Source organism: Triticum aestivum, chromosome 2B (assembly GCF_018294505.1).
Source record: "Triticum aestivum cultivar Chinese Spring chromosome 2B, IWGSC CS RefSeq v2.1, whole genome shotgun sequence".
Taxonomy (NCBI): Eukaryota; Viridiplantae; Streptophyta; class Magnoliopsida; order Poales; family Poaceae; genus Triticum; species Triticum aestivum.
This window is the reverse complement of record NC_057798.1, coordinates 15,039,588-15,064,349: the sequence shown is the minus strand read 5'-3', so window position 1 is coordinate 15,064,349 and position 24,762 is coordinate 15,039,588. Positions and strand designations below refer to the sequence as shown.

The following is a 24,762-nucleotide window of genomic DNA, read 5'->3' as shown; positions in this document are numbered from 1 at the left end:
CGGCTGAAGTGATTGGTTCATGGACACTGGAGTTACTCCTCACATGGCGACTAACCCCGGTAACCTCCTCACCTGCCGACCCACCGCCACTTGTACCCGCATTATTGTTGGCGATGGGTCTACTCTTCCTGTCGGGGATATACCCCGCTGTGTTACCCGGCCGGAGATATGACCTGGCTGGGACTTGGTGTTTCATTGGTGACCCGACAGATTATAAGCCGGTGGACAGTTAAGCATTGTAAGCCGGCGGACGCAGTTAGGCATTGTAAGCCGACAAACACAGTTAAGCCGGCAGACAGCTAAGCCAGACAGTTAAGTCAGATGGCAAGCCAGATTGTAAGTTAGATTGTAAGCCGGATTGTAAGACGACTTACGTTAAGAAGCCCAAGACGTTAAGAAGCCCATGGTGAGAAGCCCATGGTAAGACGTCAAAATAAGTTAAGTCCTAATCCAAGTTTGACTCTACATGTAACCCGTCCCTTCAACATATATAAAGAGGGGCGGGGCACCCCAAAGGAGAAGGGCAAGAAAATAATCGTTAAGGCTAGACACAACTAGAGGAGAGCCGGATTTACGGCGTCTCTCTCATGAGCATAATGAGACCTAGCCCCAAACAGCATGTTGGGATATTACTGGATGATGTTTCCCGGGGCCCGAAGCTGTCTAAATCCTTGTCTTGTGTGTTGTGTCTCTCGTCCCGATCAACCCTCTCAAGCTACCACATAGATGCGTTGGCCTCACGACTAAGTCCTCACACTAGGACATCTGCCGTGACGTTTGCACGATAGTTGGTGTTTGGAATAAACGGATGTGTTCATGTATACCATTCAAGCAATAAATGTACTAATGATTTTAGTTAACGTAGCATAAACTTGTACATTTTATCGGATCCAACGATCCACCACCTGCTCTTTTTAGATAACGAACAAACTGACATCGTCCAATGTGACAGTACCAACTACCACTCCTTACTATCACTAGCTAGTGAAGTCTAAGTAAGGTGACATACTAAATTATGTGTTGTGCTGTTGGGTGGCGGCACGGCACGCCTGCGGCCTGGAGTAGGCAGGAGGAGCCTCATGTTGCCGTCATGGTGGTTTGGGAAAGAAGGGAGGTTGGGGATGGATTCGTCACTGGTAGGCGCTGACGACAGGGTCCCACACATCAACGGCACACCAAGTTGGTGCACTATTCTCTCGGGGATGACGATAGGGACTGTTTGTGCTGTGCCACTATCACTATGGATTCTGTTTTTGTTGACCGAGCTAGATAATTAAACAGGCAGAAACAGTAAGGAGCGAACATTCGCTCCCAAGCTCGTTGGCGCGACTCCATCTGCACCCTTGTATCAAGGCGTGCATCTCCGTGCGTACACATGAGCTCATCGACTCTGCATAACCGGGTTGTGGCGAAGAGCAGCTTCATTTCAATTCCCCTTCATTCTCGCGTTGCTCCTCCGTTGCCATGCGCTACCTCCACCGCACCTACCGCCGTACGCCGCGCCCGGCCAAGATCCGTCAAAGAGGATAATGATTTAAATTTGAGGTGTTAATGGTGTGGATATTCGCAGTAACATCAACAGCCTCCTGACCTGTCGGAACGAGCATCCAAGCACTCGTCCAGAAGCCAAGAAACAATTTCTTGTAGGAAGACAGCTGCTAGTTTCGGATTGTTGAAACCTTGGCCCTTGCTCAAGCTTGCCCTAGCTCTCTCTCTCTCTCTCATCACCCTCTCTTGCCGTGGCTCGAACCAATGAAGAAGAAGGAAGAGGAGAAGAACAGGAGCACAGAGTGGACACGGTGGTGTTTTTCTGGCGCACGAACGGCTTCTAATTTCTGAGCTCGAACTCAAGATCCACACCGTTACAACAATCGCTGCACGCGATTTATACCCGGAGCCAGCGCCCAGGGCACGAACCCACGTCTCCACTCCCTTGTGCCCCCATTCCGCCCACTCTGGCCGCGCTCACGACACGCTCCAATGCCCGCGACCACGGCGAGCTCCAATAGAATGGCCACGATCACCCCCGCTCAGCTCGCTAACGACTTGGCCCTACACACACACACGGTGTACTCCTACACGGACACCCCCGTGCTCCACACGCACGCTCTCACGTACACACACACACCACGGACACGACGTGTGCGATACGGCCAGTGCGCGCGCCCGCACGCACGCCCAACGCATCCTGCCGCGACTTATTGGCCAACAATAGCAAATAAAACCAAGCGTCCATCGTCTAAAACTTACCAGAACTGAAGAGTGGAACCAGAAAATATAGTACAGTCAGTTGTCTAGCTAGACCGGAAACAAGAAGGAATTCTAACTGTTCCCTTATAACCGGTTAGAGGAGTGAAAATTCGGTTTACTCTTCTAACCGGCACCTACCGATCTCCAAAAACCGTTAGAGGAGTAAAAAAATTGCCAGGCCGCCGCAAATCTTCCTATTTTTACTCCACCGCTCAATGGCGAGTAAAATTTCTCTCCTTCTCTTTCTCTTCTCCCTGTTGCCCTGCCGACGGCGTGTCGCCCGCCCATCCCCCCCCCCCCCTCTCCTCCCAATGGCCGGACGCGGTGGCCGGAGGTCCCTGCTGTCAGTGTCAAAATAGGTGGATCTTGGGTAGGGGGTCTCGAGTTGTGGATCCTGGATCGACAGGTAAGAACAGGCGTAGAGACAGTGTTTACCCAGGTTCGGGCCCTCTCGAAGAGGTAAAACCCTACATCCTGCTTGATTGTATTGATGTGTTTGTATGATGATTGTAGAGTTGATCTACCACGAGATCGGGTGAACTAAACCCTAGATGAGTAGGATGATGGTTCTAGCCTCTACAGACTAAACCCCCCTGTTTATATAGACTCCAGAACTACCTAGGGTTACATATGTCGGTTACCATCGTGGGATAAACATGCCGATCATACCAAGCGAGACTTGGCGGATATGCCAAGTGTCGAAAGGTTTCCTTCTGGAGCACGAGATCGTCAGTAGTCCGGTCTTCCTCCAACGAACCAAAAGTAGACCTTCAGTCCGTCCCATGAGAGATAGGTCGGCAGCCCGAGGACCCCTTAGTCCCGGACACCCTCACCCTCCGCCAATCGACAACGTGGACCCGCGCTGCCACGCCTGTGGGTCCTCGTCCACCAACGCATCCTCGAGCCACCACCGCTCGCCCGATCCTCCCGCCCCCACCTGATTCGAGGATTTCCCGGAGCTGCCTCCGTCGCGACCGCCGACAAGGATCTACCTCGGCATCTGTTAGTGCTCGTGGGGGACGTGGGTGGCGGAGATCACCGACCGGGAGTTCCACTAAAGGAGGTAGATCGGGTCGTTCCATAGGGCTGAGCTCGAGGCCATGGAGTACGACCGGTGGCAAGTCCGGTACCACAGCTCCGCCGCCCGGATGAACTTCCCATTTGGGACGGTGCCGATCCATCTCGTCCTGCCGGAGCCGAGGTGGTGAGCACTCGGATGGCGCGGTAGGACCAAGGGACTCGGGAGCGCCTCGAGGCGGAGGCCGTCGATGAGGCGTACATGGAGGACCTCCGCCGGCAGCACCCGAAGCTCGTGGAGGCGGATCGGACAATATTCGCAGTCAATGGCGGCGAAGTCGTCGTCATCTCCAACGACGAGGAGGGCGGCAAGGAGGGAGGCAAGAAGGGCGGCGAGGAGGAGGAGATTGACGTCGAGGAGTTGCGGAGCGTCTTCCCTGAGGACGATGACGGCACCAGCCCTGACCCAGCTTTCACCGAGGGTGGCCTGACGAGAAAGAATTGGCTCGACCTCCAATTCGGCCGTTGAATGTAAGTTGTTTTTAGTGTAGTTTAGTTTAATTTTAAATTTGTGCTCGATGTTCGGTTGTGAAGACTACCTATGTTGAACTTATGTTTAAATGCATGCAAGTTTCGGTTGAAACTAGATCTAATTTATGCAAAGTTATGTTTATTCCGCTAAGTTTAAAGGATTGGCTAGAACCAACCAAAATTTAGTGGAGTATAAATACTGCACTAAGGTTTATTAGGCCGGATACTCTGCTATTTTTTAGGGATCGGTTAAAAATGCCCTAAGCTATGTTTTTCTGAAGGAAACTACTTGCTATGTCGACGTGAACCATAAACACTTAAAAAGTGATTGCAATGCGCTCTGTTACACTATGTCAGTTATAATGTCCCATAAAGCGTCTAATATGGGCTGTACTATGTCAGTTATAATGTCCCATAAAGCGTCTAATATGGGCTGTTACTAAATTCAGTCCAAAGCCTTTCTCAGCACTGAAAAGAGATCCCGATTAAGCCCACCAAATAATGGGCCTGGGTGCTATACAGAGAACTCGGTTTGAACGCAACCAGCCTCCGGCGACAACAAAGACAGCAGACGGCGTCGCTGGCCGTCAGGAATCCCCCAAAGCATATCGACAGGTAATCGGCACTGATAAGGGTTTCTGTGGAGTTAGATTTGTATCGGTGGCTTGGTTGTGGATGTTGGTTGCTTTATAATCTAAAGCGGGGGGAAACCCTTTTTCGGATAAGGGTTTCTGTAGAGTTGGATTTGTTGGATAATAAATAAATCGTTGTGTGCTGTCTTCCCTACACCAACAGTTGGTATCACTAAATCTGCATTTTGTTATGAAGAATAAATAATCACAAAATGCACATTGACATGCCTAGCTAGGAGCAATGGCTAAGTGGTCAAACTTTACTATACAATTGTGCAAGTTTTTATTGTAATGATTTTTGATCAAAATAAAATACGAAATCCAAAATAAATAGACGCAGCTCTGAAGGTCTGGGCTGTGAGCAAATGTATCTCTATATTAGTTGAGCTCACTATTCAACTAAAATAGTAAACACTTAAACTTCCTCACCACCCACTTCCACCGTCGTGGCGGGGAGAAGTACTTGCTAGCGAGTACCTGGTGAGCTTGTGGACGAGCACCTTCATGCAAAGCGGCAGCCGGCGAGATCAGTGCACCGTTGTTGGCCTTGGCGGCGAGCAGCAGGGGGAAGCTGCAGAACCAACAGGAGTGAGAATATATCAATGGACAAGTTACATATCTTCATAAAGATTACTCAAGTAGGGGCTTCTGGATATCAGATATACTAACTTCAAGTATATATATTATGCTGTGTAAAATCAAGGAAATGTTTTTTGTGAGTCAAAAATCAAGGAAATGTACATCAATTGTATGAGAGTATAGCAGTACACAATGCTATCCGCTTTTTCTCGACTTATTACTTGTGCCCAAGAATTCAAACTTCGGTGAGGAAAATGGAAAAAGAAAAGAACAGCAACAGCGGGCTAGAAATTTAGAATAGAATTATAATTCAAGATTAGTTTGACACAAGCTTGAAGGAAACTCAACTTCCTTTATGGTGAAGCATGAACAGAGACACCCCAGGTAGTATACAGGTAAGCCTGCAAAAGATATTCATCATCACTGACGTATGGAGTTGGGATTCTCATCATCACTGACAAAGGTAGAAAGGGGGCATATCGTGTCCTTGCCAACGAGTTGTGTCATGATTCTCCACTGAAATTCAGCTAGAAAAGCCCAAACAATTTCCACGGTCAAACTTTGCTAGAGTAGGGTGGATGATATTCCTCGTGTGTAAAATGTAAAAGGGAGCCCCAAGAAAGACAAATGCACAAATAATTAAATATACATTTTGCTATTGAATCATGATTAATTTGGACCTATTGTGAGTATAAAAACAGTGGTCGATTTTTTCATGTGCCTTGGACAAGTTGGCTTGTCTTTGTCACGTGTTTGGTTTGGGCCGTTCAGAAAAGTATCAGTGTCACCAACCCACTACTCCAGTCAAACATTTAGTCATCCCTGGAGACTTCTTTATGTTTGCCAAGAGTGTTTGCAAGACTTGGAAGAGAGCAGTCTAGTTAATTTCTCCAGAGAGATCGACCATCAGCCATGGAGGTTGTCAAATCTGCAGTTGTTGGCGAACTTGTGAGCCGGTTCATCTCCTTCCTGATGAACAAGTACCACTCCAACAGCCATGCACAATCAGAGAAGGTGGTGGAGAGGTTGCAGCGCCTCCTGATGAGAGTCAGCACAGTCGTTGAGGAGGCAGATGCGCGGTACATAACCAACTCTGCGATGCAGTTGCAGCTCAAGATGCTCTCGGAGGCCATGTATCGAGGATACAGTGCGCTGGACACCTTGCGGCACCGAACCATCCAAGACAGTGCAGGCTTTGATGAGGTTAGCATCAACGACTCATCTTGCAGCAACTTGTATTTAGACATTCCCCTCAAGCGTTCTCGAACAACTGAGAAGAATGACAAGACCATGCGCCTTGAGTCTCATGATTCCTTGGAAAGCTTAGAAGTCGTAGTTGCTAACATGACAGAATTTGTTATGCTTCTGGGTGGATGTGAACGCATGTCTCGTAGACCATATGATGTGTATCTTTACACTGAAAATTTCATGTTCGGCCGACACGCTGAGAAGCAAAAACTGTTGAGCTTCTTGTTGCAGCACAACAAACCTCCTGGTGATCATGCACCAGCCGTTCTTCCAATCATAGGAGGTGCTGCAATTGGAAAGAAGACATTGGTTGCTCATGTGTGCAGCGACGAAAGGGTTCGCTCGCGCTTCTCCTCTATTTTGCACTTGAATGGAGACAGCCTTTTGAAGGTACTTGACCATGGCAGGACCATGGAAGGGATGATCTTGGTAGTTATTGAGTTTGCTTCTGATGTGGGTGACGATGATTGGAAAAAGTTACACTCACTTCTCATAACAATGGGCAGAGGAATCAAGATCATCATTGTAAGTAAACTTAAACGATTAGCCCGGTTTGGATCGGTGAAACCGATTTTCCTAAGTATTCTCTCTTACGATGAGTTGAGGTATCTTTTCAAGACACTTGCATTTGGAAGCGTAGACCCGGCGGAACACCCGCGACTAGTACAAATAGCAGATCAATTTGCCAAGGTATTGCACAGTGCGCAAGCTTCACTTGTCACAATAAATAAGGTCGCAGATGTATTGAGTAGGAACCTCGATGCTCAGTTTTGGCGTTGCATATTGGACAAGGGGATAAAAATGGCTAAAAGAAACCTCTCCATACATGGTGTGCACCCGAGAATTCTTATAGAACAAGGTCATCCAGTGGACATTAGTCACATGACAGACCTTGCTTCACATCCACTTAGCATGATACCTTATACAATTAATGCTTCAATCGAGAAACAACCAAGTGTGACATTTGGGGAACTTCTAACAGATCCTAGTGTTAGACCAAAAGGAGACTTCATTCTAATTTCATGGGAATCAAGGATACCCCCTCATAAATCATTTGTTCATTTCGTTACAAGTCGTGCGCAGGATACACATGAAGCTAGTGCCGTGCCAGGGAGGAAGCGACGAGGAGTGCCAGTCTAATTTTGTTTCAGACTCATGTAATGTAATTCCTGTTGAATTTTATATTTTTATTTATTTAGAACAAACAGATGTTTTCAGGTATACCACTGAAGTAAATGTACTCATAATTTCAGTTAATGTGCCATAAATTTGTACTCTCTCCACGGCCCTTATTTTGGATCGGACGGGGTACATTTTATCAATCCAACAATCCTCCACCTGTAGATAACGTACAAATCCACCACTCCTTACTATCACTAGCTAGTGAAGTCTTGAGTAAGGTGGCTTACTAATTATGTATTGTGCTGCTGCGTGGAGGTGGATGCCACAAAAACTTAGATCATATGAGATTACAGTTGCAACTATAAGATAAGACTGGATTAAGAAGTCTGGTAGGCTGAATTGAGGGGGACGTACCACTTAGAATTTTTATTAGCAAAGAGCTTTTTGGACCTTCAGCTGAATCAAATTTTCAGCTGGATGAATCCATTACTCAGGACATTCCTCAAGTTATGGAAGCGGAAAATGAATTCCTAACCTCCCCGTTCTCTGAGGAGGAAATTCGAACCGCGGTGTTTCAAATGGAACACAACAAGGCTTCGGGTCCGCATAGCTTTCCCGCAGAGTTCTATCAATGTTTTTGGGACGTCATTAAGGCATACTTGGTTCAGTTGTTTAACCAACTGCATGCTGAAGACCTTGACATTTCTCGTTTAAACTTTGGGGAAATTATCCTATTGCCTAAGATGAAGGAGGCTAGTCGTATTCAACAATATCGTCCGATTTGCCTTCCGAATGTAAGTTTTAAAATCTTTACGAAGGTCGCAACTAATCGGTTGAACGGGGTGGCTGACCATGTCGTAAAACCCACTCAAACAGCATTTACGCAAGGCCGCAACATATTAGATGGAGTTGTCGTCTTGCACGAAACTGTACATGAGCTTCACTGAAAAAAGTTGAATGATGTCATTCTTAAAATAGATTTTGACAAAGCCTATGATAAGGTTAAGTGTCCCTTTCTGTTGCAAACTTTGCGCATGAAGGAGTTTTTGCAAAAATGGTGTCGTTGGGTAGAGAGCTTTGTCTCTGGAGGCAGTGTGGCCATAAAAGTTAATAATGACGTTAGCAACTATTTTCAGACAAGGAAAGGGCTTCGTCAAGGGGACCCCGCTTCTCCTATTTTGTTTAACATTGTGGCCGACATGCTAGCTACCCTTGTTGAGCGGGCTAAGCTGGACGGTCAAATTAGTGGTGTCATTCCACACTTGATAGAAGATGGTCTCTCTATTCTACAATATGCGGATGACACTATTCTATTCATGGATCATGATCTAGATAAGGCAAGAAATCTCAAGTTGCTCTTATGTGCTTTTGAGGATCTTTCTGGTCTCAAAATTAATTTTCATAAGAGCAAACTTTTTTGCTTTGGCGATGCTGCAGAATCAGCACCTGAGTATGCTGAGATTTTTGGATGCCAGCTCAGGCAGTTTCCGATTCGATATCTGGGTATTCCCATACACTATTGGCGTCGCTTAACTCTTGCTGAGTGGAAGCATGTGGAAGAGAGACTTGAGAAACGCTTAGCCAGTTGGAAGGCCAAGCTCTTGTCTTACGGGGGACGATTGATCTTGATCAATTCAGTTCTAAGCAACATGGTTTTATATATGTTGTCATTCTTCCACCTACCGAAAGGGGTTCTCCAGCGACTAGACTACTTTAGATCCAGATTTTTTTGGCAATGCGATAACGAATCCAAGAAATATCGACTGGCTAGGTGGAGTGTATTATGCAGACCTAAAAGTCAAGGGGGGCTGGGAATCCAAGACCTTGAGATTAAAAACATTGCTCTTCTCAGCAAGTAGGTTTACAAACTACTCACTGAGAATGGAGTATGGCAGGAAATCATTCGCAACAAGTATGTGGGATCCAATGCCATTTCTCAAGTTCATTGGAAACCTGGGGATTCGTATTTCTGGAGTGGTGTGATGAAGGCCAAGGAATTCCTTTTCCAATTTGGGACCTTCTCAGTTAGGGACGGTTCTCAGGTTCGATTCTAGGAAGATATTTGGCTAGGGAATAAAATATCCGAGCTTGTAAAGGATTGTTAGACATAAATTCGTCACAATCAAATAAGTTTTAGGACAAGAAAACCCAGATATTTCTTTTCGTAGGGACCTTTTTGGCCCTCGCCTGGCAGCATGGAATGAGTTACTCACTCGCCTGGAGGACATTCAACTGTCAGGTGCGCCGGACATTTTTCGATGGAACTTGCATCAGAATGGCAAATTTTCAGTCAAATCCATGTATGATGCAATGGTTCATTGTGATGTTTCAGTTGATAACAGGAAATTGTGGAAGCTCAAAATCCCTCTAACAGTGAAGATTTTCCTCTGTTTTTTTTAACAGAGGAGTCATCCTAACTAGAGACAATCCGGCATGATGAAACTGGCATGGTTCCAAGACATGTGTCTTTGGCCAACATGACGAGTCTATTAAACACTTATTTTTTGAGTGCAAGTTCGCTCGGGCAGTTTGGGCCATAGTTCAAGTAGCTTCGGATCTATACCCACCACGTAGTGCACGGAACATGTTCGGCAACTGGTTGCGGGGTATTGGTAAACAATTTTCTACACATATTCTTGTGGGAGCGACGGCCTTATGTTGGGCACTGTGGCTTACCAGGAATGATGTGATTTTTAATAACAAATGTGTCTCATCTCCTATGCAGGTTATTCATGTGTGTACACGATGGCTCCGTACTTGGTCTATCCTGTAGAGGCCGGAGGACAGGGACCTTTTTATGATGGCGTCTACATGGCTGGAGCATGCGGCCAGGAAGGTTTTCTACCCCATGAATGGCGGTGTGACCTATGGATAGGATCTGCCACTCCCTAGGCTGGACATGTTTTTTTATTGGCACTGTATCGAATTATTTTTTGCTTTTAGGGTACTCTGGACTTTTTTGATTGTGTGCATCTAGTTATGCAGAGGTCGGGCTTTCTTTCGATGCGATTGTATCACCTGATATATCTATTCAATGAAATGTCCTTTATCAAAAAAAAGTCTTCTAGGCTCCAGCATCCTTCCCAGCCCCCCTCCCCCCTCCCCCCCCCCCTTCCCACACACACACACAAAAGCAGTGATATATTGATAAAAATTCGCAAACAAGAGGCCTGCTTTGGTACACCCCCTCCACAAACTGTATAAGGGCAGTATGTGCATTTCATGAAACCGTATAGCCATCTGCATATGTGACACATACGAGGCATTGTACCCACTTTGCCACTTTTTTTATCAAACTTCAAAATATTGCGCTAGCAACGTGAATCAAACTCAACACCTCTTGGTCTAAGAAGAACCACACTAACCAACTAGGACATCATAATACATGTGCCAGTTTACTTTTTTTTTCTTCTACTTCAGTTCGCGGTTGGACCGGGCCATTGTTGAACCGGTCCTTTTATCACTATTTCTATTTCGTTTTTCTTTTTTGTTTCTTTCTTCTTTTTCAAAAAGTTCTCACACTTATAAAAATATGTTCAAAATTTAAAAATTGTTCACTTTTTTAAATTTTGTTCATAAAGTACAAGTATTCACATTTAAAAAATTTGTACAGATATGTCAACAAATTATCTTTTGAATAAAAAATGCTCACATCAATATAATTATCTTTTTGAAAAATTGTTTGTTTATTGTTCGTTAAACAAAAATATTTGTTTATTTTTTGGTTAAATAGAAACATGCTCACATAAAAAAAATGAACACCTTTAAAAATTTTGAACATCTATTAAATATAAAAATAAAAATGAAAATATATCAATCAGTGATCGGTTTATCGTTCATTTTTTGATTCCTTTTCATTCTTGTTGTTTTTTGTTTTCCCCTTTCTGTTCTTTTTATTTTTTTAAAAATGCTCACAACAATATAATGGACACAAATTTTTAACATACACTAGCATGACCATGCCAAACATCCATGATAAATTTCATTGAGTTCTGATATTATATGCATATTCTAAGGTTTTCTTGGTGAAAAAACCCAAAACACTTGCCGAATGTGACGCAGCATGCACTCGGTGTCTGAATTCCTACAAATTTTGCATGGAGGCCTGCCATGAGCATGCCCACAAGCTGGCAAAACTTGGTCTCATTTCATTCATATCCTTTCTATCATTATCAATCAAGATGAACATTTTCTTACATCCGAATTATTTCTTGATATTAATTAACAATTTTGGAATTTCAAATTGCGTATGAAAATTTTATAAACATGACCACTATTTTCCAGAATTGCAAATAAATTCCTAAATATTGATGTTGTACACAACTTGCAAAACAAATACTTTTTATATTTATAAAAAACATTAAAACAAAAACATATTTTCAAATTTATGAACAAAAGTTTCAAAAATGGGAATATTTTTCTAATTTCTAGAACATTTTTCAAAAATAACATTTTTTGGTATTGCAAAAATATTTCAAATTATACAACAGGTTTTAAGATGAACAATAAAGTTCATAAAGCAAAACAAATGAAATTACCAAAAAAATCGTAAAAATAGATTAGAAACAAATAGACTCAGGCGTTGCCCAACCGGGAGCCAGCATCGTTTTCGGTGGCTGCGTACTGGGCCGGCCCAAACTTTCAAATATGAAGAAATGTCATCAATTTTGAAAAAGAACGTTTATGAATTTGAAAAGAAAGTTTATGAATTTAAATAATTTTCACGAATTTAAATGGAAAAAATGCATTGAATTTGAAAGCAAAGTTTGCGAATTTTAAAAATTGTTCTCGAACTTAAATGGGAAAAAAGTTCGGATAGGGTGTTCGGGTTGGGCGGAAGCTTCTGTCTTAGAGTGCCTTTTTTCGACAGCATTGTAATAGACCAAAAAATTTCTAGGACCTTGTATCACCATTCCAAGGCACCATGCAAAGTTTTTCTGGTTTCCCATATTCAAATTTTTCATGCACAAATACAAAAAATGTTTGCGGAAATTCAAAAGGATTTGGTTTCATATTTTCCCTTTTTTTGAAAAAATGTCTATGTTCAAAATTTTGTTCGCTCTTTGTAAAATATGTTTGTGTTATGATATTTGAGCAATTTTGAAAGAAACAAACTGTTTTCTAACATATATAAATTCTTTTAAATCCATGGTTTTGTACTTTATTATTAAAATTAAAAAATATGAACATTTTTGAAAAAGAAAAATAAACTAAAAAGGAATAGAGAAAATAAAAAAGAAATAGTGATAAAAGGGCCGATTCAGCAGTGGGCCGGCCCAGCCGCGAACTCAAGTAGAAGAAAACGAAAAAAAAAAGAAATAAGTACGCAAAAGCATTGGATGTCTTGAGCCTAATTCACATTACCTGCACTATTTATTTTTTTAAAAAAGAAAGTGAAAAAGAGCTAAGGGTGCCGCGTATCGGCGTGGGCGAAAAGACTATCGTACCATTTATTATTAAGAGGTATAAAGAGATCTCAGCGGTCAATGCGTTTAGGGGTTGTTCCGAAGAAAAAGTGAACAAACATTAATTACCAGGAACCGCTTCCCGCAATCAACCTAGATAGGCACCTCCCCTCCCTCCCTCCTCGAACTTGACATTGGCGACCACCATTGGTCCACATGAGGTGCGGCTGGGAGGCCGTGATGGGCGTCAGCACGGCATGCCTACGGCCCTGGGCAAGCACGAGGCCTCATGGTTTCCGTCATGGTGGTTTGGGGAAGAAGGGAGGTTCAGAAAGGATTCACTGCTGGTAGGCATTGACGACAGGGTCCCAGACATTAGTGACACATGAAGTTGGTTCACTATTCTCTCTGGGATGACAGGACGGCTTGTGATGTGCCACCGGGGATTCAGTTTTTGTCGATCGATCTAGATAATTAAAATTCAGTTTGTCTAATTCACATCTAAATGTTTTCTAAGGATGTCACATCTAATCTCTCACATAATGGACAAAAAAAAAACAGACCATGAACATAGTGAACATCGGGTCAGATGTGACATAACTATGTCACATCTAGATGTATCCTAGACAGACCCATTAAAATTGCCTCCAACATGTTAATGATTTAAATTTGAGGTATAGATGGCGTGGTTACTCAGAGTAACATCAACGACCACCTGACCTGTGGGAGCAAGAATCCTAGCACTCGTCCTGAAACCAAGAAAAGATTTCACAAATATACAGGCGGACAAAATCAATTTCATGTAGGCAGATTTGTTGTCACTCAAACTGTATTTTTTTTATGAAGAATATAGATGCACCAAATGCCCGTTGACATGCCTAGCTAGGAGCAATGGTTATGTGACCAAAATGAACTGCACATTTGTGCAGGTTATTATGGCAATGGTTTACGATCAAACTAAATTATGAAATCCAAATTACTTGGATGCAGTTCTGAAGTTCTGGTCTTTGGGCAAATGTATATCTATATTATTCGAGCTCACTATTCTACTCAAAGAGTAAACACTTACACTGCCAGTATCCTTCCATTCTGCCTCACCACCAACTTCTGGGAAGATAGTGCTAGACATCAGTATGTAAAATCAGAAAACAAATACTGGTAAATAGGTTAGATGAGTTGCACAATGGAGAAGGGTGTGGACGTAAAGCAGATGAGACGATTGTGAGGCGCGTTACGCGTGCATGAGACCACCAGTGGCATGTCATCGGGTTATTGTTATTTTTGAATCACCACATGTCCACATGAGAATGGGTCCCTGGTGTGACAGGCGCGGAAACAAAATAATGGCTGTTGTTAAAGTTAACAGAGTTTTTTTTAATATAGTACAGACGCAAGCGCTCATATAAACACGCATACACTCACCTCTATAAACGCACACCCTATCCCTATGAGCACCTACGAGAGACTGAACCGACATATCATCTTAAGAAATCCCGAAATAAATCCAGGATAAATGCGAGCACCAGGATTTGAACCCTGTTGGGCTGAGATACCACTATCCACCTAACCATCCCAACCACAGGTTCGTTCGCTAAAGTTAACAGAGTTGATAGGTACTACTCCCTCCGTTCCTAAATCTATCTATATCTATATCTATACCTACTATTAAAGCAAGGTGACATTCTTGGTTTCGTCCCGCAATTAGTTTTTTTCTCATTAGTTTTGATCACATACGAGGTGGCGAGGTGGTACTAAAAGCTGATCTCAATTTTAACGTTGCTGGGTGTTGGGCCTCCTTCGTACAGATACATATATGGGCCAAAATATCATGTCAACTTTATTTTGCCCGCACACCTGTCGTGGAATTATTGCAAAAAGGCCCTTCCCATTTCTGGAAATTGAACCCGCACTCCCCACGTAAGTGGCTCTAGGAAAAACGATTTGGTAAAACAAAAAATCCCTTTCGCATGCCCTATGTTTCTTCGTATGCAGGCCGGCAGCGTTGGAGGCCGCCGCGGCGAACGGGGTGGACGAGGTGGCGGAGAAGGAGGTGCAGTGCATCCTGGCGCCGCACGGGGACAGCGAGCCCGCGGCGCACCTGTCATCCACTAGCGCGGACCCCGAGGCCGTGCCGGCGACGATGGAGAGAATTAGGATGAGGAGGATGCCACTGCGGATCCATGCCAATCCGGAGTGCCGGCACAGATCCAAGCGGCCCCGTCAAGCTGCCGCCGAGGTCGACCCTGAGCAGGCCATCGCTGCCGCGCCTCTGCCACAGGCCCAGCCAGCTCCGTGCGCGCAGGCCCAACCAAAGCCGCGCTGCAATGGGCCGATGAACACGAACCAGCCATCGGTCGCGGGTGTTACGGTCTGGGAAATCGCAGAGATGGGGTCAATGGGCCTGGGAAATCAGAAGAGAGAGAGAGAGATGGGGTCAACGGAACCAACACCAAAAGAGGGGATCAAGGGCGGGGAGGGAGGAGCTTACCGCGCCCATCAGTGCTCGACCCGGGCGCCACGGGCAAGAAGAGAGAGGGGAACGCCACGGTGTGGGCTGTGGAAGACATGGGTGCGTGGTGTGGTGTGGCTGGAGCACGGATAGAGAGAAGGGCAACGCTGATGGAGTGATGGGGTTCGTGGGCTCGCTGGATGGATGGATAGATAGAGGAGGAGAAGAGCACCGCTGCTCCAGAGAGGAATGGAGATTGCAGAATAAAAGTACACGTAGTGGAGAGCTTCTCGGTGGGGATTTGTTGGTGTGGATTTGTTTTTTTAATGGCTGCACCGACCACATTTTTTGGCTTCTCGATTGCAAAAGAAATCTAAATGAGCACCGATATAAGGGCAACTCCAACGTATCGAGGCAAACAGACGCAAATTTTATTCATTTTTTGTCCTTTGGGTTGTGGTTTTCAGCTTTGTTCACCTTGTTTGCATTTTGATTGATAGTGTGCCCAACGCGCTGATGCATTTTCATCCGCGCGGCCGGTATCCAGTCAACTTTTACTCTTTTTGTGTCTATCAAAAAAATTGCCCAAAGTTCACATAATTCAACCAAACACAAATATTTTATAGTTTCACAACCAAACAAAATCTCATGGTTTACAAATCAATTGGCACAAATACATTTGAAAGATAAAAGTTAAATCTCATAGTAGCTTGGAGTGTTGCTGCTGGGGGCGGAGGCGAGAGGTGGCCTAGACATTGGGGTGCTATGGCCGCGGCGAAAACAGTCCACCAACGCCGGCAAGAACAGTCATCAGGTACGGCGTGCTGCTGAGGGCGGTATGTGGGTGCAAGCGGCGGCCTGGACACCGAAACTAGGCGGCAACGGCGAGGGAGGGGCGGCGGCCGTGTGTGGTGGTTGTCGGTGGGAGAGAAGGGGAATGGCCAATGTGTCACCGACTTGCAGCCCATGGGGAGGACAAGGAGGGTGTCGCGCGCGTGTGCTTCGTGTTCGCACCGACGCAAATCCGGTCCAAATTTGGGTCGATAAAACATCGTGAGCGGACAAAAAATGAACGCTCGTCCATTTGTGTCGGCGCGTTGGGCCGTGATTTATTTCTGTTTCGACCCAAACGGACACACGCAGACAGTTTGTGTCGGCGCGTTAGAGTTGCCCTAATTAGTTGTCGTTGTTTTTTTGTTACAGTCATAGTTTAATGTTCATGCCTACCACAACTTATGAATACATCATCAGATACAATAATTAAAAATAAGTGAAATATTGGAAATAAATACTTCTTAAGGGAGAAGATATTTTGGAGCTCACCCGGACTTGCCGACAATTAAGATATTCCTCAACTCTGGATGTCACCGACATCGTTGGTGAGATGGGATGGGGAGAGGGAGGGATGAAGAGTAGAGAGAATGTGACAACAGTGCATCAACCTGAAATTTAGCTATGATGGGGAGGAAAAACTTGCTTTTTTAGGTTCCATAGCTAAGGTTATTGCCTTGGAATTGGTTATATTAAAACATGTTGTGACCATGTGAACAAGAGTCTTGACGAATGTTTATTGGATAGGGGCCTATGATATTTTTCTCCCTTGAACCTTTGAATAGTATACAACAATTCTACCATTTGTATATCCTGCTAAAGACAATTACACCATTTCTCTTTCACTCGATGATAGTGCTAAATTGAAGTAGGCGCCATCAAAGGATATCCCTATGACTTTCTCAACTTTATACTACTTAGTATGGACAGCAACAATCCTTTTTTTAATTGCAGACACCGAGCGTGTTTTTTTTAAATACAGAGTGTTTCAAATTCTTCTTTCTTAAAAAAAATGCTTTTAAATATGTTCACACTTTTAAAAAAAATGCTCAAAATTCCCAAAAATGATTTCAACTTTTTTAAAATAAGTCACAAAATTTTTCTTAAAAAACATGGTTAAAAGTGTTCATTTTCGAAACATGTTTCAATTCTCATAAAAATATTAAAATTTCAGAATTTTTTAATTATTTTATAAAAATAAAAAATGTGTTTAAAAAAATATATATAACCGATTACTAGACTATTCCATGCACCACTACTCTTCCATCAGAAGAAGGATGTTAGGGTGGCTTCTTTACATCTACACTTCATACTTCGAAAAGCGATAACACTATAGACTTATTAATGATGTTTATCAGAATTGTATATAAGAAATGGCGCGTACTATCACATGGGGCTGGCTTCACAATATTTTTTGCCCGTTGCAACGCACGGGCATTTGTACTAGTCTACTAATAAAGCAAGGTAATAAAGTAATATTCTTGGTTTCGTTCCGTGATTAGTTTTTTTCCGTTAGGTTCGATCACCGTTTGTCCGTCTTATTTTGCTCATGTACGAGGTGGTACTAAACGTTGTTTGATATCAATTTTGAGTCCGTTGCAGGGTGCCTGGGCCTCAACATGCTTCGTACATATACTTAAAGAGCCCACATGGGTCAGCTGGCTTTGGGCCTTGCCAGGCCAAATTATCCTGGCCCACCGATGCGGGGGATGCAAAAAAAAAAAATCTGGCTGGTGGGCAACTCGAACACACATCATGTTCGAGGGGTGATGTTTCGACCAACTAAGTTGCATCACAAGATAATAAGTGCGAGTCGGTAACGCGGGCGACCAACTCGAACGACTAGGGTTTTGCTGGCCCATAGCCGGCCGCCCGCGACGGCCGGTGCTGGTGCTGGCTTTTTTGTCCCAGGGCGGCGACACTGCATCGGCGTGGCTGGTTTTTCAATCTCTACTGTAGGTCTCCGTACTTCTTGGGTCCTACTATAAGCCTAAACTTTTTAGAGATACCAACACGGACTATATATGGACGTATATATACACATTTTAGAGTGTAGATTTACTTATTTTGCTCGGTATGTAGTCCATATTAAAATTGCTAAAAAAGCTTATACCCCTCCCTCCCAAAACAAGTGTGTTAACTTTAGTACTTTAACGTGTTAATTTTACTAAAACTTTCAACTAAAGTTAGTACAAAGTCAAGACATTAAATTTGGAACGGATGATGTATTTAAGAATGGAGGGAGTACTATTCTCCAGCTTTGTGGCTGGAAAACCCACAGGTCTCTAAGCTTATCTTACTTGTCGAAAATGTAATCATTATGCAATTATGTCCTTCCTGTTAAGAAGCAAGCCGCGTCTACTCAGCTCCCCGTGCTAGGCACAAACCCCTCTACGCGGTGGCGACCACTGGATCTACTGGGGCGGGGCTAAAGGAGGGTGCGCGCATCGGCCAGGGCAGTTCCTAGTCGTGCAGCGGCGACACTCGCCTCTATCGTCTGCGGGAGCTTGCGTGCTTCCCTGGCGATGGTAGGTAGCCGTGTGCAGTGGATCTGGTCCAGACACCCAGATCCGTCATTGCTGTGGCCCGTTGATGGTCGACTGCGTGTACAGGGGTTGGCGAGGAATGTTGGTTCCCTGTCGGTGTTCCGGCGGCTACGCGTGGCATCACGGTGTGGCTCAGCATGGATCCGGTCAGCTGTTGATTCGGAGTGTCTTCGACTTCGGTCATGACCGACGATGGCAGTGTCTTGGGCGTCGTCTCCTTGTCGAAGGCATCATCAGTTGCATTCGTCGCCACTTTGTTTTGCCTGCTCCGTGGGAAACCATAGATCCGGGTCACCGAGGTCGGATGATGGATTGATGGCGGTGCCTTCGGGGCCATTATCCCTCTTGGGGGCATCGTTATAGAGCAGGTGCTTACTAGCGAGGACTTAAGTAGGACAAATGCTCCATCTACCACATCAGCAGCGGCAGGTCTCGGCGACGTGGTACAGCCGATGCTCAGCGGTGGACGCATGCTGATGGGTGTGCGTAGGAGGATGGGGCTGCCTGGCTTCGATGGCAGAAAGACCCAACAAGGTGAATACATTGATCCGACGGCAAAATGGTAATCAATACTAGAATTTGATAGGAGATGATTGTTAAAAATATCACCGAGCTACTAGTAATAGTATCTGTGGGAAATCAGGAATAATATGGTAGCCGGCAAACAAGAACAAGATAACCGAGGAGCACGCACAAGAAAGGAAAACTGAAGCGACTAAGGTACTTGTTCATGGAAAGCAAAGACAAAACAACTTGCAGTTGATACAACGCTGAGACGTTGCTGAAAACTTATCTCGAAGCAAGGGTGTGCATCTGTCACTATTGATGGGACAGAGCATAGGGTCTGTATGGCTTGGTTCTGAACGGTCATTAGCCATTCTGAAAAAAACACAAATGTAGGGAGCTTCTTCCCCAAAGGCCCGGTAGCCTAGCCGCCGCCGCCCGTACCTTCCTCAACCTCTCCTGCCCCGCCGCTGTCGGAGGAAGCCGACGGGCAAAGCTCGCCTCGGCGGACGGCAGCGGCTAGGCGTGCTCCTCTCGTGGCGAGTGCGATGTCCCTGAACAGCACACTTTCTCAGGGAGTGTGCGCAGACTCCGAGGTGGCAGCCTTCGACTGTTCCGGTGGCAGCTTTGCTCGCCGGGACGGTGAGATGGTTGGGTGCGATGGGCTATGGGGCGGTCCGACATGTTTGGGATTTGGGCTGCTGCGTCCAGATCGGCCGGCGGCGGCAGCCATTAGCCTGTTGCTTGGCGCACATACTTTTCAAATGTAGCGCCCCAACGCCCACCCACACCCACCAAGTGACAAGAAAACTGGATAGGCACGGGTAAAAGGAACATAGGCAAGTGTTCATTTTCAGAAAGCTTGAACATACAAGTAATTGGCAGACTTAAGAAGCAAAATACTTCCTCCATTTTTATATACAAGGCCACAAACTCAGATTACAAGTATCAATGTCAAATTTAGTGCCTTGTATAAGTAAATGAAGGGAGTACCAAGTTCTTCAATCCCAAGGTCAGACCACATACATAACTTGTCACTTAAAATGTTAGATCCAAATACGCGTAGGTTAGAGTTATATGGTTATACTACATTAATTAACACAAGGAACATACAATCATCACAAGGATGAAAGGCGGCACATCCTAAGTTGTGTTTGGCATTGAGGTGGATCAACCTAATCATGCTTTAATTTTCCTACCAACTCTTGCTTATTTTTTCGTCTGGCTAACACCGTATTTTTTTTGCTTTTAGTACCATTTTCTGATATAGCAGGTTACAAAATACATTGAGCAGTGTAACAACCGCAAAGCATGGACGGACAGACTTACTTATTGTAAACAAATGAACACAAAACAAATGACACATACGACAAAACATGAAGAAGTGACCAGTCATATTTCCAACCATTTGGTTTTATCACTGATATGCAGTGTACCTTGTCGGCACCAATATGAGTGGCGTCTTCTTTCGAATGGTCAGAGCCCCTTCTTCTTCCATGCTTAAATCCTCAATATTCATTCCAGGTGGAAGCTCCCAGTTGAAGCAGTAAAGCATGTTGGCCAGGATGAATTCTACATTGGCCACACCCATGTCCATTCCTGGGCAGATGCGCCGTCCCGAGCCAAAGGGCAATAGCTCGAAATGTGCCCCATTGAAGTCTATATCCGTGTCCTCAAAACGTTCAGGGTAAAACTCCTCCGCCTCCTTCCAAACATTGGGATCCCTGGCAATAGCCCATGCATTTACGATAACCCTTGTCTTGGCTGGGATGTCGTATCCTGCAATCTGAATCTTCCGTAAGGTCTCCCTTGGAACCAGCAAAGCCGCCGGGATATGCAGCCGTAGGGTCTCCTTGACAACCATTCTTAAGTAGTTTAGCTTGGACATGTCTTCGTTTTGCACCCTCTCTTTCTTCCCTACCGCAGTTCTGATTTCTTCTTGTACCTTCTTAAGCACCCTTGGGTGCCGAATTAGCTCTGCCATTGCCCAGTTTATTGTTATTGCACTAGTATCATTGCCAGCGACGAAAGTGTCCTGAAACATATGTATTCACGTGAGAACTATATATATTTGAGTACTAGTTGGACAAGAATATGAACCAAATAATAATTATTTTCTTTCCAAAAAGGAGTTGTATGATGCATCTTATACAAAGAATGAGATAATTATTATTACCATGAGGATAGCCTTGACATGATCCTTAGTGATCTTATTGCGCTTCTTCCATAAGTCGATAAGTTCTTCCACAAGTGTTGATCCGTAATTGTCATCAAGTTTTTTTCTGGTGGGGTCCTCATTCACGTAATGTTCGATGACTTGTTCAAAGAATCCATCGAGCTTCTTAAAGATCCTGTGTCGGCGGGCCTTGATGCCCGTAACACGGTCAAAGACGCTGCCAGCGGCGTTGGCGAAGAAGTCCTCGGCAGAGAAGCTGCTCAGCATGTCCACGGCCTCGTTCATCACAGGGACCAATTGCCCCTTGAATTTCTCTGCAGCGCGGTTTCCCCCAAAAACAAAAGAGCCAAAGATCCCATCCAACGTGGCAGAGATGTAGTCAGTAACCGGCACCAGTTTTGTCCCGATACTGGTGAGGTTATTCACCAGCTTTTCTACCTAATCATTGACATGTAGAAATTAATAGGAGCACCACAGTTGTTCCCTATTAATTCTCAATATTCTCTTATCCATATACTAATAATTTATGTTTAGTTATGGACTACACCCTCTCTCTACATGGTACAACTCTAACTCTATGTATAGCACTATGGCTAGTATTAAATCTGAAGAAAGCAACCGTACTTAACCATCAGATGTGAATTAGGCAGTTAGGTTGACCATGAGATTAGTTTATTTTCTGAATTTAGTTGTTATAGTTTACAAATATCTACCAAGGATGTGTGTCTCACACATGAATTCTGTCAAATGGGCTCAAGGTGTATGGTTCAAAAGGAAAAATGAATCCATCGCACAACTATTAGGTAATTTTTCTGAGGGACATGATACATGTGTAACTAAAATGTGCCCCCTAGAAAAATATAACACATGTGCCATCTCCTTGCATTTATTTTCTATTAATAAAAGATTATAACCAAAGTTATAAACCGTTAGTGGTTTGATTAAACTTTACGATCAAAATGGTGGAAGACTATAATTTAACTAACATATGCTCATAGTTGTCCTAAAAATAGATATATCCTTGAAAATTCTACGTTGGCAGTAGAGAAAAACTATCTGGTGCTGATAATTATGCCTAAAATAATCATGCATAAATCCCCATAACTTTCCTGAGAGAAAAATAAGTTATCTTCAAAATTACACCAACATGTATCAGTGAAGATAGATAAACTATATTGTTAACTAGTATACTAGTACATATGCCCGTGCGTTGCAACGGAAGATAAAATAGTATGCATTTAAAGTTAGTGAGAAGTATATGCGAAAGCAAAACCCTGTGTGCACATGAAAAAGGAACATTTAACTTCTCGGTTTTGCCGCGTGTGAAGGAATCAATCCACTAAATTTTCATCCATTGACCGAGGGCATTTAAGAGTTTTGTTACGGCATCGTACACCAGAGAAGGCCCATGAGTTATTTAATCTACTGTTCCTTTCAATCCTTGCCATCGAGGGGATTTTAAGGTATGAAGTTTCTGAACATTTTAGGAAACATGAATTTTTAAAATCTGAATAGTTTTTTGAAAATAATGTACACTTTTGGAAAAATGATAACAAAATATGGAAGGGAACATCTTATAAAGTTCACAAACATTTTCTAAAACACCAACTTTTTTATAAAAACATGAACATGATTTGAATTTGTGAACATTTTTTTAAAACGGGAACATGTATGGAAAATTCATAAGATTTTTAGAAAATGTGCATCTTTTATACACAAACATTATTTTAATTGTGATAATTTCACAAAACAGGAATATTTTTTGAATCTAGGGCATTTTTCGAAGGTATTTGTATAATTTTCAGTTTTCTACTATTATGGTATATAGATTTTCGATGGGTAGGACTGGAAGGCTTAACTTTAATTCTTAAAACATTTCATACAACTTATTTTTTTAGATGAGCACTGGTGTATTTTAATTCAACATAGTTTGGATGGTGGATATAAAAACACAGTATTTCTAATCACATAATATTAGTGTCTATGTCACTCTTTATTTCTTAGTCACTCAAAAATTTCTTAGTGTCTATAGTAATTCTTGATGCACATATGTGTCCGAGTAATCCAGTTAACTGTCCTTGTTTTCTATTACACTTCTGACAAATTTTATATCATGCATAAGTTCATATGGAAAATGTAGGGTCGATTTATATAGTTTCATTTGGAAGTATTTTTTGTGCACGCTCCCACATGGGCGATAAGTTGATGACAAATACATGATCTTCATAAGATTTATTCATTCATTCACAAAACTAACCACGCATGTACCTGGGCATCGCGAGCGTAGCAAGCAGCCTGCACGCGGCGCCTGCTGAGCAGCTCAAGGATGAAAAGCTTGCGCATCTCCTGGACATACTCGCCGTATGGGGAGAAGATGACGTCCTTGTAGCCATATGACAGCAACCGTGGCCCTGCCGAGGGGGACCGGCCGGAGCAGTCGACGTTGTGGGTCTTGAGAGCCTCGCGTGCGGCCTCCGGCGAGGACAGCACCACCGTCTGGACCATGCCCAGTCGCAGCAGCATCACCGGCCCGTGCCGCTTTGAGAGCACCAACAGGCTCCGGTGGGCCAGCGGGCCGATCTGGTGCAGGTTGCCCAGGATGGGCAGCTGCCAGGGCCCTGGTGGCAGCCTAATGCTACCGGACCTGTTCCGGCTCCTGTGTAGGAGGAAGAGCAGGGAAACGAGTGGGAGGATTACTAGCAGAAGCTGCCATTGTTGGGGTAGGAGCTCAAGAAGCTGAGAAGCCAGCATTGTTCTAATCTTGCGTGATGTGTGGCTTTGGCTGAGGTCCCGGGTGGTTTAAATAGAAGGTTCCTAAGCCCATTCTTAGTTGGCGTTTTAAAGGACCTTTGTATCAGTTGGTCAAGTCATTTTAACCCCAATCATTGAAAGAGAAGAAAAACAATGGTTGGAGAAGTAGAAGATGGCTTAAGACACCCATTAATGAAACCTGCCACAGTTCTGTTAAACAAAGAAACAAAAAAAGACAGTAGCTAGCAAAGTAGTTAGAGGGGAGCGTAGTACTAATAAAATGTTCAACGATTTGTCACTTGTGCCGTCTTGATGCGATGATGCCCACATGCACAAGAAAATAAACAAACAACTAGTGTCGACTGAAACTGGCATTTTTAATTTGCACAATGCTTAAATTTAAAGGTGCACATCTCAAAGAGGAAAAAAAACGAATGTAACAAATTCTTGCAAAGATGTTCAATGCTTAAAAGTTAACTCTTTAGGTACTATAAATTTTTCCTTAAGAACCTGCTGGCATATAAAAAACTCAAATATTTGTGTTTTTTTTCGAAACGGAGGCAAAAGATTTGCCTCATCCATTAATTAAGCAGAAGAGAATTGCCCGGTTAATCAACGGAAAACCGGGCGAAAACCGTCACAAACCGCTGAGCGGCACACCAAGATATCCCACGCACACCTTTACAAGGAGTGCTTTGTCAAGCTAGCACACAAGCGTCAT

The 24,762-nt window shown here is 43.9% G+C and overlaps 2 protein-coding genes across 2 annotated transcripts; one reads left to right on the top strand and one right to left on the bottom strand.

The window, feature by feature from the left end:
* Window positions 1–5,921: 5,921 nt before the first annotated feature.
* LOC123039971 (uncharacterized) lies at window positions 5,922–7,397 on the top strand. Its single transcript, XM_044462941.1, has one exon. It carries the CDS (start codon window positions 5,922–5,924, stop codon window positions 7,395–7,397), a length of 1,476 nt encoding a protein of 491 aa, XP_044318876.1.
* A 13,134-nt stretch (window positions 7,398–20,531) lies between these two features.
* LOC123038753 (4-hydroxyphenylacetaldehyde oxime monooxygenase-like) lies at window positions 20,532–24,041 on the bottom strand. The gene is made up of 3 exons (XM_044462240.1): window positions 23,559–24,041; window positions 21,291–21,728; window positions 20,532–21,149 (listed from the first exon to the last, which is right to left on the bottom strand). Exons 1-3 carry the CDS (start codon window positions 24,039–24,041, stop codon window positions 20,532–20,534), a joined length of 1,539 nt encoding a protein of 512 aa, XP_044318175.1.
* Window positions 24,042–24,762: the final 721 nt, after the last annotated feature.

Coding starts and splice junctions, on each gene's coding strand:
- LOC123039971 (XM_044462941.1), top strand. CDS start 5,922: ATGGAGGTTGTCAAATCTGCAGTTGTTGGCGAACTTGTGAGCCGGTTC.
- LOC123038753 (XM_044462240.1), bottom strand. CDS start 24,041: ATGCTGGCTTCTCAGCTTCTTGAGCTCCTACCCCAACAATGGCAGCTT. Junction 21,729..23,558: donor GCTACGCTCGCGATGCCCAG/GTACATGCGTGG, acceptor GTCAATGATTAG/GTAGAAAAGCTGGTGAATAA. Junction 21,150..21,290: donor ATGTCAAGGCTATCCTCATG/GTAATAATAATT, acceptor CATATGTTTCAG/GACACTTTCGTCGCTGGCAA.